Source organism: Sminthopsis crassicaudata, chromosome 4 (genome assembly GCF_048593235.1).
Source record: "Sminthopsis crassicaudata isolate SCR6 chromosome 4, ASM4859323v1, whole genome shotgun sequence".
NCBI lineage: Eukaryota > Metazoa > Chordata > Mammalia > Dasyuromorphia > Dasyuridae > Sminthopsis > Sminthopsis crassicaudata.
In genome coordinates, this window is record NC_133620.1 from 182735011 (window position 1) to 182754393 (window position 19383).

At 36.2% G+C, this 19383-nt stretch overlaps 1 protein-coding gene across 3 annotated transcripts in view; it reads left to right on the forward strand.

The window, feature by feature from the left end:
- Positions 1-7856: 7856 nt before the first annotated feature.
- Positions 7857-19383, forward strand: part of MAN1A1 (mannosidase alpha class 1A member 1) — a 166940-nt gene continuing 155413 nt past the window's right edge. Inside the window, exons 1-2 of one of the 3 annotated variants that reach the window (XM_074309988.1) lie at positions 7857-8127; positions 8305-9169. In XM_074309988.1, the coding sequence (XP_074166089.1) occupies positions 8564-9169 (606 nt within the window). In that variant the 5' untranslated portion in view covers positions 7857-8127; positions 8305-8563. The remainder of the gene's footprint in view (positions 8128-8304; positions 9170-19383) is intronic. The other 2 variants (XM_074309989.1, XM_074309987.1) reach the window with 2 other exon arrangements.

A 19383-nucleotide genomic window follows, 5' to 3' on the forward strand; every position in this document is an offset into this window, starting at 1 on the left:
ATTTAACAGTCTAACAGCTTCTTTAGTACTTTTCCTTTTTTGATCCTTTTGGTGTGTTTTCCATGAATTTTTCCCTTAGGGAAAAGTCCCAAGAGAGCGTGTATACTAAATCATAAGTCGTGACATCATTTATCAAGCAACTTGGGATTTAGGGTGCAACATTATTGTGTGAGCAATTAATTTACTAAAAAGTATCAGAAAAGGGAACTTTTGTGTGAAAAACATGGAGAAATCAGCTTGAAGAGAAAGATAATTGAGAGGACCAGAAGAAAAGAAATAATCCTTCAAATAAAAGTACACACAGGTAGTTCTGAAAGGACCAAAGTGAATCCTTAGTAGAGAAGGTGCTGACTGGTGGTAAAGAAGCCTTTACAGAGTTTTACTTCCTAGAAGTTAATTTCCTTAAGATTGTTTTTAGGACTTTGAAGTTTATTGCTAAGCAACTGAATCAAAGAACTATTTGAGAACTATGGGATAATTATATACTGTATCAAAGCTGACAGAAATATGAATTTTGGGTTTCTCAACCTAATACCGTTAGGTCACTACATGTGAGGAAGCCCTACTTTGAAGTAAGAGAGGAAAAACCAAGGATTCAAAAAGCAGAACTTGACAAAGGAATCTGCTTCAGGAGGCTAAGACTTTAGAAAACAAAAGAGCAGTTCCACCCAGCAGGTGATACATGGTACAGATTGTTCCCTAAAAAGAACAAGGACATTAAGATCTAGAATTCAGACATGAGTTGTATGAGTTGCATTAGGCACATGGGTTTCCCTACTCATGTGATTCAAAGCTTACTTTTTGTGGTTTTTGTGCCCACTCTTCCTCAAAATATCTTCTGCATTGGTAGAAAAGTATAACTCAGATATATGGGTTTCAACTAGGACCTCAATTCAACATGGCTGACCTTGGTAATCACTTCAAACTTCTAGTATAAATGAAGAAGCCCAAACCTACTCAAAGAAGGAATCTAAATAGAGGAAGAGAGTGTTCAAACTATAGAAGCATGGAAATAACTTTTAAAGAGAATTTACCATGATGAATATAGGCTAAACAGTCCGTTAAAGTTGGATCTCTAGTAATACATTTGAAGTGACTCTTTCATTTTCATATATTTTGGTTAATGATCCTTTAAAAAAATTTTAAAGGGGGGGAAAAGCACAATTCCATTCTTTAAAGTTTAACAAATATATTAATGCTAGGGAAGAGAAATTTTTCTTTTAGTAATGGAAAAATTTTATAGTTAGAACACAACACATAAATAACCTTGTGAGTTAGAAAAGATTGGTTTACAAACCTTTTATATCAAATAATCTTAGTCACTTTCCTCGTATATGTTTTTCCTTCCCTTAGGGAGTGAATCCCTGGAGATCAGGTCTGTCTTTGCTTTTGTATTTATATACCTAAGTTTAGCAAAGACTTGCAATTTAAATTTGTATTTAAATTTGTTTTCCTTTATTCATTACTACTTCTTCTCCTAGCTGCAGATGCACTGATCTCCAAACAACAAACAGCCTATTGCAGATATATATAGTAAATGTATATATATGTATGTGTGTGTATGCATATGTACATATGTGCATGTAAATATATATATGTGCATAATATTACTTCAATAAGCTGTTTGGAAATATATATATATATATATATATATATATGTATACACACACATACAGCCAGGAATATAAATGCTGTTCCTATGGAAAAGACAACATGGAGAGCACATCTAATCCTACAGAAGCAGATCATGCTTCTCTCATGCTACCCTACCACACATGAAACCTCACCTGAGCTGTCTATACTCTACTTACACATTTCCCTGAGTCAAGCTGATCTGGTCAAGGAGAGCCTGACTTTCTCCTTTCCCCTCTAAAACAAACAAAAGCAAAACAAAAAACCCCAAACAAGACTTGGGATTTCATCAGTTAGGAAGATCCCATTGAGAGCTTACTCTCCCACAAATCACAATCATCTAGTCTTAGGAGATCATTAGAAGAAATGAGAAGTTAATTCACCCAGAGTCATCCTGGAAGCATGTATCAAAAAGAAACTGGAAAGGAGTTTCCTAACCTTGCTTAAGACCAGGTCTGTATCTCCTACAGGTGTTGCTTCTACTTTTCCCTTTAACTTTCCTAAATATCCTGACTAAATCCCTGCAGGCCCTGGTGAAAAAGCGCATGCCATCGGTATGGACTCTTATTTCAACTATTGCTTCAAATGTGGCAGGATAGAAATGGCCCTGGGAAAATCCCATGTAAAAAGGATGCAAAAGTTCCTCCTCTATGTTAGTCTGCTTCTCAGTCCCCCCCCTCCCCCCTGTATTTTTCATTGACAGTAACTTTTTTCTCCTTCCATTTGATTGGAATAGTTTAAACTCCCATTGTCTTCCATTTACCTCTTTTGCAATTCAGTTAACTATACTTTGGGTAATATTTTTTTCTTAAAATTATGCATAATTGTCCTATTAACCATTTGCTTACACTTTTTCTTCTAGGTCTCCTTGTTATCTCAAGAAAAGCTCTCCCTCCCCCTTATCTTTCATTTTTTAGCCTAAATCCCTCCCCCAGCTAATCAAGCCTAACAAATGGGAGTAGTGCTAGTAGTAGAAATACCAACATCAAAGAAAAATGAAGCAATAAATTTCAAGTGAGATTAGCATTGACAATGAATCAGTATCACCAAAACTCATGGTATAGAAGGAAAAACACTGGATCAGAAGCCAGGATATTGTGTTTTATCTTGGTTTTGTTATTAATAAACAGTATAGCTAGCTTTCCTTTCTAGAATCCCTATCAAAATCTATATTCTTATCATTCCCTAGAATCAAATACGTATTCTTAACTTTTTAGGCCTTATTAAACTACACACTATGTCTCTTTACAGACAAAACTGTCCAACCAAACCTGCCTTTTTGTCATTATTCATTTAAAGCACTTTATTTGTCACCCCTCAGATCTTCATAATGTCTATAATTTTATTTTGTTCAGTTACAAATTAATTAGTAATGATAACTAACATTTAAGGAATGCAAATTGTTTTCCCTACAGGATTTTTTAACTTCAGAACAATTCTTAGAGATAAATACTATAGGCTTTCTTATGTTATAAATGAAGAAAATAAGTCAGAGAATTTAAGTGATTTATTAAAACTTACACACAACTTGTAAGTGATAGAGGAAGGATTTGAACCCATTTTTTCCTGTCTTCAAGTCCAACATTTTTCCCACTACAACAAGGTACTACTTCTGTTGTCATTTTTCATTGCAAATCTTTTTAATTACATTATGACAAATAAATTTTTGTGGGGTAGCCTGGGAATTTAGCCACCGTCCAATAGGAAATAAATATGGCGATATATCTAAATAGTTGAATTAAAAATGAAATTTTGGAATACAATTCACTTGTAAGTTGGTAACTGTTGTAGTGAGGAAATTATAATCCAAATAAAAGCAGATCTTTTGGCAGAAGGCTGTCTGAAACAAAGAAAACATTGATCAGGCTTTTCCTGGTCTAAAAAATCAGATCATATCCAATAGAATATTAAATATTAAATCTGTTATTAAATCTGTTACACATAAATATATTCCAGGGTTAGGAAGAGGGAAGGACTATGCTAAGACATTTATCTGAATGCAAATCTTAATATTATATAAAAAGTCTTCAGTTTGACTGTGGATATTAGTGAACTTAATAAGGCTTAAGTAAAAGCCATTAACATTCTGGCTTGAGATTTATTTTTGTTTATATTTAGAGATTTAACATTTTGTTCTATACAGATATGTCTTCTATACAAAATCAAAGTTATTTTTCATAGTACTCTTGTGTATTGTAATTTCTGAAAATTAAATTTTGAAAGCAATTCATATCATGGTATAGACCTGAAATATGAAGACATACTTTATAGAGACTGCTATGAAAGGATTGGTTCAACTTTCTAAGCTACCTCAGTTTTTGAATTTTCAATGAAATAATGATCTATGTGCTTAAATCATGTTTAGTCATTTAGATTTAGCTTTGATATTGAGAAATGAGCCATTTCTAAACATTATAGTTTTGTGGGGTTTTTTTTTTTGTTTTTTTTTAAAGTCTTACTATACAAGGTGGCTCTCAAAGAGGGGGAAGGAATGAGCAGAAACTCTAGGGGAATTTTTGGTGATATTAAAAAACAAAACAACTAAAGACATCCATAAAAAAATTTATTTAAAAAAAAGTCTTTTTGGAGTAGCTTTTATATGGAGTGTTATCTGAAAATATCTAATTATAATGAACATTTGTTCTTCAATTTTTTTCATAATTGTATTCAAAATCTGCATTGACGTTATCTATATAATTAGTATCAAAATAATAATTGCCCCAATACATATACACACACACAGATATAATTGTTGTTATATTTTATTTTGTGTAAAGCTTACAGACCATAATAAGTTAAATGAGTTTATTAATGTTAAATATGAAGGAAAAAGCAATAAACTTGGAAGTAAAAGACTTAGTTTTGAGTCTGAGTTCTGCCACTTCCTAACCCTGTGGCCTTAGATAAATAATTTGTGTTCCCATAGTTTCATTCAGTTCCTCTGTCTATAAAATAAAGGCAATAGTTCCTTCAATTTCTACCTCATAAAATAACTGGGATAAATCTGTTAATAGTTAGTTTTATCTGAATAAATCCCTTAAATGCATCTAGCTTGGTAAATATATAAACACATTCTCCTCCCCCCTTTCAGATTTTTTAAAATAGAGAAACTCTACAAGCATTTTTAATAACCCAAAGAAGCAATATGGTATAGTTGAGAATTGGATTATAGTTTGAGGACCTGAGTTTAAAGTCTAATTCTGCTACCTGTTGAGAAAGTCAATTAACCTTTTTAGGACTCAGTTTTCTAAACTGTAAAATGAGGGGCATTGGACTAGCCAAACTCTAAATTTTACTTTGGCTCTAAATACTAAATTAGTTGCTTTGAGCAAGTGAATCTTCCTTTCCAGAATTGGGGTCAAAGGATTTGAGTTCTAATTCTAGCTCTGCTGCTAATAAACTGTGTGACCATTGCATTATTTTAATTTCTGAGGTCTTCAATTTCTTCCATTCTAATACAAGGAGTTTGTTTTAGATAAAATATAAGTCCCTTCCTAGTTCTACAACTTTATAATTGGATTTGATTCCATAATTGGAAAGGCATCTTTCCAAACATTTTGCCAAAGTATTACAATCCTGTTGGTTTCTTCCTTTTATTTCTCTTCTGATAGTAACCAAGCTTTTTCTCTTTCATCTTAGGTTTTTCTCATTCCATCTAAAATAGTCTGTCAGTCTTTATGTGAATATTAGTATACATCCATCCATATACACTTATTTTTTTTTTTAACAAGCTATAAAAGCTAGAATTTTCTATCTTTGAAGAAGTGTTTCATATAAATTTTTTGTAAAGTTTTAAAAACACAATGTAAAGGTGGACAGCTGCATCCATTCATTACTTTAAATTGCCTATATGTTCAGTTGTTTTAAGCTGTCTCCAATTTTTCATGACGTATTTGAGGTTTTCTAGGCAAAATTCCTGGGGTAGTTTGTCATTTTCTTCCCTAGCTCATTTTACAGATGAGGAAACTGAGGCAAACTGGGTTAAGTGACATGCAGCTATAACAAATTCTTAAATAAAATTTCAGATTGATAGAAAAAGAATCATCCCTGAATCCTTTCTACAATTTACCACGAAGGTTTATGACCTTTCTACAAACTGCAATACTAAAGGAAGTAATGCCTAGTCTTGTTTGCAGAAAAAACAGTAATTTAAAGACTACTGAAAAAAGTAAGTCTTTTAACTTTGCATCTTCTCTCAACACTTAGGATGAATTTAAAAGACAATTTTATGTGACTAATTTAAAAGGTTTTTTTTTAAGCATTTTTGAGTTTTAAAAAAATTGCTAAACTGAATGATATCCCAAAATATGGTTTACAGGTATTGCATCCCAGAATAATCAGTATAAAATATTTTATAACAGAAGATAAATGAATTGGCAAACTGCTGCTTGAAGTATCATTGAAGAAACTTTTCAATCCACTAGTGTCTTATAATAGTTGCTCAAAACAATATTTACTTTTTAATGAATATTCAAATTTGTTTTAATAAAAAATTGTTTTTTTTCCTTTTTTATCCCTCTTGAACAATATTACCCTGCTTGAACATACTGCACTCTTCTGGATGTAGAATTTCATAGCAGATACCAGAATACCAGTCTCAATGTATACCTTTGCAAACAATGATTTCCTATTTTAAAAAAAAATGCGTGGCTCAATGCAGATAAAAAACTAATCTACAATAGAACACAATTTAGTTCTAAAAGCCCAATAAATTTAGTGAATACCAGGCATCAATCCTACAATTACTATTTCAACTTCAGCTTTTTAAATTTCTCATATCAGCAAATTGTCAAAACTATTGAATTTCTAGGTATTTTCAAAAGTGCTAGAGAACAGGCAGAAAGTAACATTAGTAAGAATTAAATCGTGTTTCCTGGGCAAAGCGGTTATGTTACCAAGTTGCTTGCTTTCAAAGATGAGGAAGCATGAAATTTTTCTGTTACTGATAACTGGCCATTTGTTCAGGGTGGGGGAAATTAAGACCACATTTTGAGAAATGATTCTGTCATGAATCAACCTCTGTGCTCTTCCTTCATTGAATTTTCTTTAAAGTTAAAGACTTTAAAAAAAAACTTTCAACTCCAGTTGAATCTCATTTATTGCTTGTAACTAGGGCACTGTTGACTGTTCCTTTCAGGTAGGGAACATTTGACCATGTTTGTTCACTCGAACCGGCTAAATGAATTTGGGAATCGTTAGGGAGGGAAAAAAAAAAACAAAAAAAAAAAACTTTGAATTTTTTTTTTTAAGTGAGAAGTCAACAACCACCGCGCACTCCTACTATAAATGGAGAAACGATGTAAGAGGACTACCCAACAGAGCTCAGGACATTTTAAAAGCTTCAACTTTCACGCTTTTCCTTCGGAAAAGAAAGATGCTAAAATATTGCTCTACTGAGGGGTAAGAGCGTACTGTGTAGGTCTATGTACCGCCTAGCACTCAAGTCTCAATCTCCTCAGAATTTTTTTTAAAAGGGCAATTAACTAGATGAATGTGTAACTTTGTAACGTAATTAAAATAGGACTCTACTAACCCCCGAGGGCCAATCCCCTCCCCTCAGGCTCTAACTCTGTCCCGCGGCCATCGAAAGGGATGGAGGTAACTGCACCCACCTCCCTCAGGGGCCTCAGCTAGGTGAACTTGGGAGACCAGCAGGGCGACAATTGTCCCCGGGCCAAGGCCGGGCAAAGATCAGCTCGGGGACTTGGACTCCCGCCCGCTCCGGCGCGGGGTTCTAGCCCTTCGCCTCCGGCGTTTATTTAACCTCCCGAGTCTTCAGCTGGCCGAGGCCCTCACTTTGTATAAACAAATAGCACCCTTCCTCCCTCCCTCACTTTGCACACTCTGGCTACCCGCTATTCGCTACCCGTAGTCAGCCGCTGCCCAGTTCCTCGAGCCCCCAGCTCTTCCCCCTTCCCGCCACGAGGTCGCCGGCGTTTCCTGCTCTCTCCCCTCCCCCCGGGGTCCGCCGCGCTCCGCAGACCCCCAGCCTCCAGCCCCCAGGAGGACGAGTTTCCCGTAAATTCCCCGCCCCTCTTTCCCCTACCCCCCTCCCACCTTGGAACGGGGCTCCCTCCCGCGGCCCAGCCCCACGCTGCCCCTCCCTTCGTTGTGTCCGTGCGCCCTCCACCGGGCCCCGGGAGGCCGAGGATTGGCCGGGAGGAGCTGTCACTCTTGGCAGCGCGTCACCGCCCCCATTTCCGATAGCCTAGAGCCCGGGAGTTGCATTAGTGGAAACCCGGCAGCCGAGGAACAGCTATCGTGCAGTACGGCTCACTGGAGAGCCCGCCAGCCCGCCCAGGACAGCGGGGGCCAGGACAACCCGGCAGCAGCCGCAGCCGCCGCCGACAGCGCCGTGGGGCAGCAGGAATGATGAGCACGGTGCGCGGCTGAAGTTGGCTGGCCCCTGGCCGCGCCCCTCTAACATTTAGAGTTGGCTGTGCTTGCTGTGGGGGGAAGGTGTCCGATCTCGTCCCAGCCCTTGCTGCCACCCAGGTGTGTGCAGGACACCGAGTCCGAGGTGGAGGACCTAAAAACTCCACGTGAACACCGAGGAGGGGGCAGAGGGGGCGGCACCTGGAGCCTTGCCTGGAGGTGGGGGCCCCAGCGGGGCGGGGACCCACCGGAAACTTTATCCAAATAATTCTCCTTTTCTGCTTTCTCTCATTGCAGCAGCTGCCACCGGAGGAGCCTCCTGCGCGGTGTGGGTGGGCAGCCTCCCCGGGAGACCCCCTCCAGAAAGGAGTGAGCGGTGGGAAGTTGTTTCTCTCACTTTGACTCCCGGGCGAGGAGCTGCAGCCTAACGGGAAGATTGTTGGTCTCTGGATGCCCGGGACTCGGACCCGGAGCCCCTGACAGCCGGGCGCAGGGGCGAAGTTCGGGGTTGTAGCTGCTGCTATCGGGCACCGAGCGTCCCCAGGCTCCCGGAGACATGCCGATGGGGGGCCTGCTGCCCGTGTTCAGTAGCCCTCCGGGGGGCGGACTGGGAGGTGGGGTCGGCGGCGGCAGCGGGGGCCTGGGCATCAGGAAGGTAGCCGGGCCGGGCGCTTTCCGTCTGACCGAGAAGTTCGTCTTGCTGCTGGTGTTCAGCGCTTTCATCACGCTGTGCTTCGGGGCGATCTTCTTCTTGCCCGATTCTTCGAAGCTCCTCAGCGGGGTCTTCTTCCACTCCAATTCGGCCCTCCCTCCCGCTTCCGACCACAAGCAGGGGCTCGGCGTGGGCAGCATCAGTGCGGGGGGGAAAGGGGAGGACGGAGGCGAAGGTGAGAGGGCAGCGGCGGCCGCCGCGGACAATCTGGCCAAGATTCGGGAGGACCACGAGCGAGCCTTGAGGGAGGCCAAGGAGACGCTGCAGAAGTTGCCCGAGGAGATTCAGAGAGATATTCTCCACGAGAAGGAGCAAGTTGTTCAAGACAAACTGCTCAATCAAGGGAATGCCGATGGACTGCCTCACCTGGACTTCCGCCCTCCTATCGGGGCTATAGGACGGGAGCCCGCGGACCCAGACATCCGTCAGAAGAGAGCCAAGATCAAAGAGGTAAGCGGTAGACCGAGGGGCCGGGCCGGGAACGCCAGTTATTGGGTAGCCCCAAGGGGAGCAGTCATTTCTAACTCTTAAATTGAATTAAAGGCTAAAACCTTATTGGTGGGAGGGGGACTATTCAGTTCTTCCCATTGCCCCCTGGTGAGGTAACCACGCCAGGAATTTCCTGGAAATGGCTGAATGATTAGTAACCTGAAAACTTGGTACAGCCAGGCCAATTTAGACTTGAGGTTTAAACCTGCCTTTATTGTACGTTCTCTGATCCCAGAAGGTACCCCCCCAAAAAAAGAGAGAAAGAAAAAAGGAAAACTTCCTTTAGGCTGTAGTCACGGAAGCTGGAGAAGGGGAGATTTCTCGTCCCTCCCCTCCCCGAAGTAGTAGAGATGCAAAAACAAGTGAGATAACCCTTGAAGCCTTCGTCTAGGGGAGCCTCACGTTTCCACTCTGCAGCTTTCTGCGGTGTGACAGTGCGTGGCAGGTGGCACAGCCTTGAGACTGGAAGAGGTTGCATATGTCCTCTGTATTTGCCTGTTTACAAAATACAGACCTGGAGCTCTTTGACTATGTTGATGTATTCTTAGGCATGGAAGCAAGGCACTATGCAACAAGTTTGCATCCACAATTATACTAGGTTGAATTTCTGTCATAAACAGGGGATTTTCTAACTTCTTTTACCTTTACTTTTTTTTTTAGTGAGCACTAAAATGCTTTGGGATGGGTGGGTGTTCGTGGTCTAAAGAAATGTTTTATGACTGGTTCTTTCCAGTGATATGACTCTAAAGTAGAATTGTAGCATTTTTCAGCTGTACCCAACCTTAGAGCTCATTTCTGAGGTCCCATTAAACTCTACATCCTAAAATCCCAGTTGGATTCCTTCATTTTACAAACTACAAAACTTATTAAGTTAAGGATAGACCCCAATCCTGGCCAGTAGTCCTTTCTACTATGTGGTGGTACCTTCAGTTTTTTACCCTTGTCTTGCCCTCTTCAAAGATGTACTTTTGAAGTACAATTTTGAACTTCCTGCCCTTATCCCTCTTTCTGGCAAAACAGGGTACTTTAAAAATGACACCGAAGCCCTTAATTCTAATTATTTCCAAAGATTTGTTTTCTTAGACATGACTCAAATGGAAATATGGGAAGGAAGAAAGAGGGTTTTCCATTAAAATCTATTGAAGCATAATAAGAAAAGTTTTTCATTTTACATAGAAAACTTTTTTTTCTGGTGGGAGGAGGAATGAAGAAGTGATACACCTGGCTGAGTTGTCTCCATTTCTAAGCTACTGTAATCCCTGTCATATGATTTACTTCCACAATATTATAGTAAATGAATTTTATTAAAACAGTTGGTGAGTAAGTCAAGTAAACCTGCTCTTGGCCTCTTTTAGCTTATTATAGATAGATTCTACCTTCTTGGAAGACTTGTACTCAATCTTACTAAAGTCTTACTCAGTATGACATTTATTTACTATCCTAACCCTATTCCGAATGATACAACTAGGAAGAGTGGATTCAACCATTTTTGAAAAAACTTGCAGTTGTCCCCCTCCATGACATCTTATTCAGTTGCCCAAAAAATGGATGGAAAAAACCCCAAAACAACCTCATAATAACACAAACAAAACTGACACTATACAGAATGTTCTATATAGAAAGATAATAGATATAGATACATAGGATGCATGTATGTGTGTGTCTTGCATAGTCATAAGTTTGAAGATACTTAAGAATCTCTTAAGAATGAGTCCTTTTAGCCAGAGCTACAATAGTGCTGTCAAGAGTCATGTGCTTATGGACATTTAAATGTCTATAATAGCTGTTTCCTGTTGCTGAAAGGGTGTTTTTAGAGCAGAAAAAAATGGGTCAGAGCCAGATACAGTCTCACTGGATCATTTTGAAACTTAAACATGTTTTTTGCTCTGTTGGATTCCTGGTCTTATTTTCTTAGATCATATAGGTCTTAATTAGACCTTAAAAAGAGAATTTGTCTTGAAATGGATCAGCATAGTTATTCACTTAAGTGTCTACATAATATTTCTGAATAAATTTTTATTTTAATCTCATTTCATGTTGTGAAATAAGTAGTTTATAGGAATAAGCAAAAAGTCCTCAATATTTAGTTAGACCAGTATCAAAATCTAGATCTTGGCACCGTACTAAACTTGTTCAGCCAGATGTCCAAGGATAGAATAATTCTTGATAAACCAAAAAAGCCATGTTAGGTTGAAAGTAATAGTATGTGATTTAAAAAAGAAGAGAGAAAGAAAAATGTACTCTCCTGGTTAGGTGGCTGAACTTAAACCTTCAAAACTTGTATTTTGTTTCTGCTACTCCCACTGACACTTGACATAGAAATAATGAATCTCTACTTTGGCTTTTCTCTTCATCCTTTTGCATTTTTTGCTATTCTTCTACCCAAGATCTTACTAGTTATAAATAAGTTCATGTCTTTGTCCTCAGTGGAGTTAGTTATATGTTGGTGAGAATTCTTTAGATGTAAGAAGTATATTTTAAAGTATACTTTTATATATATATATGTATAGCCTTTTAAAGTATATAAAGTATATATATCTATGTATAGCCTTTTAAAGTATATAAAGGTAGGACTCATTTGAAGCTTTTGGTCTTCTTGCCAAGACACACATATTTAACTGTTAATAAATTTAATATAAAAGCAGGCAGTGATATTTTATACTAGTTACACAGTTTTATTACTAGTACTCAATTTTAAAAGACTGTCATCTCTTAGAAGCCTTTCTATTTAACTTGTTTTATATAGTGCCTAGCCCAGAACTATTATGGATTACATCAAAATGGTTTTGATGATAAACTACTAATGAAACAATAAATAAATAGCTATAAAACGTTAAGATTATTTCAAAGGGGGATTAAGAATTTGATTTCAAGGTCTAGAATTTTGTTAGGACATAACATCACTCTATGAGATTTTCTTAATTAACATGTAATTATATACTATAGTCTTTTTTTTCCAATTTTTTTCAAGTTATATATTTTTTTAAAAGGATGAAAATAGCATGATCAGTTAGTTAATCACTGAAGTAGAATCTTAGCACTAGCTAAGGTTTGATAGTATGTAGATGAAGGGAAACAAGCATTTATATAGACTTTGTCAGGCATGGCGCAATGTACTTTACAAATACAATGTCATTTAATTTATAATTGAACAGGACACATGGTGATCAACATTCCTTACTATGTAGATAAGGAAACCTGGGCTCTCAAAAGTCAAATGACTTACTCAAGAACACACAGTAGTAAGTAGCAGAATCAGTAGTCAAACTTGTTCCCTGACTTTTAATCAGCATTCCCTGTAAGTCACTACTAGCAAAATGAAGAGGAGCTGGTAACTGATGTATTGCAGCAGTTTGTCATTTCCTTTTTCAAATATACAGTATTCCTTGGTTGGAAATTTTGAATGATTCTGAATTTTCCACTCCATAGAGCTTCCTTAGAGGAGGGGTGGTGTCCAAGTACTTAAATTTTTAAATGTTACTCTCAGTCTAATAATTAAAAGTTTGTAACAATGGGATCACTTGTGATCTATTATGTGCATTGTGTAAAGTGACAGATACAGGAAATCTAAAGTGAAAGAGACCTTTTAGGAACTTAGGTTCTTTTGGTATGTTAGTTACCTCTACATTTGGGAGGAAGGGGGAGAAAGTAGACTAAATAATCCATGAAAAACTAAAATGAAGATGCTATATAGTTCCCATGGTCATTTTAAAGCATTTATAAGAATTCTAATTTTGTTATTCAGTGGAGTTGCAACACAATAGTGTTTAAAAAAAAAAAAAAGAATGGTCTTGATGTTAGAAAATCTACCTTTCATACTTAGTATCTATGTGATGGCAAGCAAATCACTTATCCTGGCTGGGTCTCTCATTTGTAAAGTAGGAGGGGATTGGATTAAATGGCCTTTGAGAACTGTTCCAACTTCTTCATCTGCCTTGGCTATTAAAAGTCTAAATCATATGACAGTGACTTGAGTACAGGAAACATAGCTTATGTAAAAACCAACTACTAATCTGAATGGATGGCTCCTCCTTTTATCATACAAGCAGAACAGAATTACCCTGGAACCTTTACAGCAGCATGATACAATAGTATTGATGTATTGTTTTAAACTTAGATGTATATTATTGGAGGAAGGCAAATTTTTGTGGAGTTCATATCAACAAATCTATGAGTACACAAATATGCTTAACAATCAAGGACTGTCAAGAAAAGTCTCCCTCATTCCACCCTAAACTAGGGAGAAGAGAAATTTTACTATTTGTAGTTTAGGAATGAAAGAGAAGTCAATTGACTCTTTACACCACAGTGTGTTAGTAAAGCTTTCAAGAATTCAGGATCACTTTTGTGAAACATTGGATTAGAATGAGAGAGAAGAGCTAAGTATTTATTATTTCACATAATCTGATTTCCATAAGGTTTATGAGGTTTCAGAGGAATCATTTGAATGGTCCACATCTTCATGAATTATCCAGTAAACAGAAAAGAACATTTAGAATCTTTCCATGGTCACTGTGAAGGTTTCTTTTTCTTTTTCTTTTTTTAAATAAATTTTATAATTATAACATTTTTTGACAGTAGATATGCATAGGTAATTTTTTACAACATTATCCCTTGTATTCCCTTCTGTTCTGGATTTTTCCCCTCCTCTCCACCCTCTCCCCTAGATGGCAGGCATTCCCAAACATATTAAATATGTTAGTATATCCTAGGTACAATATATATGTGCAGAACCAAATTGTTGTTGTTATTGCAAAGGAAGAATTAGATTCAGAAGGTAAAAATAACCTGGGGAGAAAAACAAAAAAATGCTAACAGTTTACACTCATTTCCCAGTGTTCCTTCTCTGGGTATAGATGATTCTGTCCATCATTGATCAATTGGAATTGGATTAGCTCTTCTCTATGTTGAATATATCCACTTCCATCAGAATACATCCTCATACAGTATTGTTGAAGTGTATAATGATCTCCTGGTTCTGCTGATTTCACTCAGCATCAGTTGATGTAAGTCTCTCCAAGCCTCTCTGTATTCATCCTGTTGGTCATTTTTTACAGAACAATAATATTCCATAACATTCATATACCATAATTTACTCAACCATTCTCCAATTGATGGACATCCATTCATTTTACAATTTCTAGCCATTACAAAAAGGGCTGCCACAAACATTTTGGCACATCACTGTGAAGGTTTCACACCTTATAAGTGAGAGTTCTCTTGAAAGTAGTAGTCTCCTTGTGTTTTCCTTGATCTTTTTACATTTTTCCACAATACTAAGATCAGTTTTTCAGGGGAAAGAAAATAACCAAAGGGATTTTATAGAGCTGTTAAGAGTTAGCTATATTGTGACTGGGGCCTGGTATTTGGAGTTAGGTGATTTATACGTGTCAACAGATGCCATTGCTTTTTATATAGGTTATACCAGTGGTCCTCAAACTTTTTAAATAGGGGGCCAGTTTACTGTCCCTCAGACTGTTGGAAGGCCGGCTCAAACTATCTCCGCTCCTCAACCCATTTGCCAAACCAGAAACATCCTCAGTGGGCCCGCATCTGGCCGGCTGGCCGTAGTTTGAGATCTCCTGGACAGTGGTAAATCAATGGCATATTATTTCACAAATCAAATTTTCCTGGAAAAGAAAGCTACATTACTTATGAACTTTGCCTCCTTCTTTGATTTAATCATTTGACATCCATGAGCCTCAGTTTCCTCAGTGATAAAACAAAGGGCTTGGACCACCTGACCTGATATCAGAAGATAATAACCTAACTTATATCTGTCTAAATCACAAGTCAGAGTATGTGTAATTCAAACATTTTTATTTCCAATTACTGCTACATTGTTCCTTCTTTTGTTATCTGATTATAGTAATACCTTACCTGTTATTTACCTTAACTTATTCACTTTCTGACTAGTGATCCATATAGAATGCTACCAAGAAATAGGAAGTAAACTTTTTAGAAAGGGGATGGGATTAGAGATCCTTAGAAAGCCAAAGTTTTCATAATCTGTAGAATTAAAGCTCATGGATCTTTTAAAAGAAAAAAGTATTTACAACTTATTTACTCTTTCTTAACACATCTTAACAAGGTTACTCATCTGGTTTCCTAGGCTTTGGGATTGATAAAAGAAGGCTTAGTGAAAGAATTAGTTGTCAAACTGTCAGTTATTACTTTTTAAGTGAGGAAACAGGAAAAACTTTTTAAAAAACTCATGCCAGGATTCAGAAAGCATTGAGGGCAGTGAAGAGAGTCGGTCCTATCCATCCCGATAAGCTTTCAGGACATCACTGCATTAAAGTACTATATGTTAGGTGTCCAAAATGATGCCAGTTCTTTCCAGAATGTTTAGTTTAAAATTTTTTGGTCTTTAAAGAAGTATAAGCTTAGATGTTTATAATGACTCAAATTTCTGAGGTATATTATTAGAGGATTTAAAGTATCTTTAGAATTATGCTATTATATACACCTTCAACTCATCCATGCTCATAATGTTTTCAGCGCTTTGGCAAAAGGTTTAAATCCTTTTTTCTCTGTTAAAATATGTTTTCATTTGAAATATACCATACTGCTGAACACACCTGTTTTACATGGTGGTGACTATTCTCAAGCTGACTAATCAGACTTAGGTTTTTTTTGTTTTGTTTTGTTTAGCTAAAATGGCCTGTTAGGGTGGTTTGTTGTTTTTTTTTTAATTTTTTTTTTTTTTTAAACTCTTAAAAAAATTTTGGACCAAGATTGATCAAAGTACATTTTACCCTGAAATGACCTCTGGAGGCCTACCAAAAAGGGTGGGAAATAAAACAGGATCAAATAGTTCCTTTCACTTTAGCAAAAATTACATAATTATAACCGTTTGCTAGCTAGTGCTCAAATCTGCATCCTGTGTTAAAGTTGAAGTTTGTAAGAGAAGATTGCATTTCAGTCCAAATGGCCACAGATTTTGGTATATTCTGATATTCCTGGAGACAATGTAGATTCTACTTAAAATTGCCCCTGTAGGTTATAGTTCCTGGGAGTGGAAAAAATGAAATAGATTAGAATTCAAAAGGGGTAATTTAAATAGTGCCAGAAAGTGAAAACTTATAAAACAGATGAGGAGCAGAGAAATTTATTTGGAAGAGAAAGGTAATTTCAGTGCAAGGATGATTTTCTTCTTGTTTGAAGGGGTGAACCCAATATAATGAATAATAACATTCTTTAATGTTACGGTTTGATATTAATAGATATTAGCTGTCTGGAAGATTTTTGTTTTGTTAACATGAAAAAGAATGACTTTCATCTATGAAGTCAGATGAAGCAATTTTTTTTTTTTAAAGCAAGTATTTTCATCACTTATGTTGCTTGAGTCAGTACAGAGCTGCACATTTCAAAATTTATTTGTACTTTGACCTTGGTTACTTTGTAAAAGTCTGCCAAATGCCAGCACTTTTTAAATTTGGCTTTGAAGACTGCCTTATGATGATAAATAACTATTGACAGAAAATGTGGTTTATTGTTTTGTATAAATGGTGGTTTGAAGTAATGATAATTTTTGAATATTTAAGATGCTTTTATTTGAGATGTAGTATTTTACTAGCCAGTCAGGTTCAATATTATACTATATCTAGTAAACTGTTAGCTTTAATCTCATAATTAGAAATACTTTGGTAATTTACTTTATTCTTAAAGGGTTTATCAGCTTGGATCAGTAAATTTTGAAGGGTATGTGTAAAGATGTATCTTAACTACCATACACGTTGGAGAGGATATTATATAATTGACATATAATTGTCTGGATCTTTGATTTCATAGGTATCAGAAACTCTCAAGTGAGAACTACCTTTACCAACCATAGGTCAGCACCTATTCTTTCTATTATGGCACCAAGCAGTTGATTGACTTACTCCTAAATCATACAGCAAGTATATGTCAAGAGGCAGAACTTGGACCAAAGTGTTTGTAGCTTTGAGGCCATCTCTCTATAATCACTCTCACTTTATAATTGGTATATACTTAACGAATTATTGAAGTATCTTTTGTTAGCCTTAATTATTTAATCTTTCCAGTTAATCATTTAATATTCCATAAAGACCTTAAAAATTAAAATAATTTGAACTAACAATACAGGTGATTTATTGGCTCTTGTCAAAAGGAACTATGCAAGTCAAAGAATAAATATTTACTAAATATTAATGTAATAAATACTGTAAACAAGAATCATTTCTTTTGGTCTCTAGTTTCTAAAATAAACAATTTCTTATGTTTTCTATCTACTCATAGTCTTTGATAGGCTATGAGATGTGCTGGTAAAGGGCAGGAATAGGATAGTGTTAAGAACCCTGTTCCTTGTACAGTCCATGTTACTTCATATTTATTGAATTAATTTTAAAAGTAATAATAAAACATTGTTCAATAGTAAGTATCATTCAAAGCCTTTCGTCCTAAGGATGCCTTCAGTGTTGAATACCTTCATGGAATTCCTCCTTGGCAATTTTGAAGCAAAAAAGGAAAGATAGTGATTCTTAATCTGTCTGCAAATAGATTTCAGGGGAGATTCATGAACTTGAATGAGAAAAAATATTACATCTTTATTTTTCACTTATCTTTGCTTTCCTTTGTAATCTTACATACATACATACATATGTATGATTATATATTGCATTTAAAACATTGTGGGGAATCCATTGGCTTCACCAGATTGCTTTAAAAAAAAAAAATTGAAGAAGTCCTGTTGAAAGGCTATTGAAAGCAGATGGTCTTATGCAGATTGTAGGTTTAAAAAAATGTAAATTCTTACACTACACCACTGGTTTTCATCTTGTTTGAAGAAAAAATTACCATTTGCCTTAAAAGTCTATAGTCCTTTTTTTTTTTTTTTTTTTTTTTTTTTAAATAATCAATTGGGAATATATTCATCCTTTGAAGGTGAATTAAATACTTTAAAATGTCAAAAACTTTTCAGAGCCAGATTTGGTGAATAAGATGTGTATTCAAATTGGGCAATATCATCTTTGGCCAAAATCAATAAGTGTTTATGCAGTGAGACTTACATGACATAAAACTCACTATACAAGTAACTTTAAAGAAGATATGCACAGAAGTTTTGAACAGTGGCAATATCAGTGAAATAAATGTTTAGTTTTCTAGGGTTATTATATTGGAAAAGGTTTTTGGATCTATTTAATAAATAGTATTCATCCTAGTTACTTTAGAATCAAAATATATTACTTTTGTCACTCTACAGTTAGTTTGTGATATGGTTGGGATGTTGTAGAATGTATTTGTCAAGATTTGTCATTTTTTTGTTATATTGACATTTTAGCAAGGGATAACTTATTTGACTCAGAACTTACAAAAATGCTAAAATTTCATAGCCATTATAATTCATACAATATCTCTATAGAGTGAATAAATGTAGATCGTTTTTCATTTGCGCATCCAGAGGCTAAAAAAGAATCTCCTTTGTAGAAAGTTATATTATCATAAACAAAAAGAAACTTGGTTTTCCTGATATCCACTTTAATGCCAGATTTCACAGTAGTCTTTCATAAACAATGTCAAAAACATACACAAGAATGTTCAATCCTATGCAGTATTTAAAAATAAAAACAAAAACCAATACATATAGTTTTTTGACCTCTATTCCATTTTACTTGGTACAAAATTACCAAATTAGTTTTCCTGAAATACCCTTTTCCTTAGGTAATTCACCCATCCCACATCATTCAGTTATATCTAAATACTTATGTAATGTTAAAATTCAAATTCCCAATCTTTCCTTTAAGGCCCCTCACAATCTAGATGTCAAAACATTTAATAAAATTTGTCTCCTATTGTTTTCACACAATATTTTAGTAAAATGGGTCTCTTTACTGTCCTTTACATTTGTGTTTTGGGCTTTAATTTTGCTTAGTCTCCATTATCTTGTCTCCATTGTGCATATTCTAGAATGCCTTCCTGAACACCTAGTCAAATTTTGTCCCTTTATTAAATCCCAGATCTTATCCTACCTTTTCTCATTACACTTTTTTCGATGTCACAATCCTTAGAGACTTATAATTCCAGAATTTCATCCCTGTTTATGCCTTGTGTTGTCCTTTAAGCATCATATTTCTTTGTTTTCAGATTTTTAGATATCTTATAGGTAGCATTTGTCTTATCTCACCAACTGAAAAATATTAACACTGCTCTAA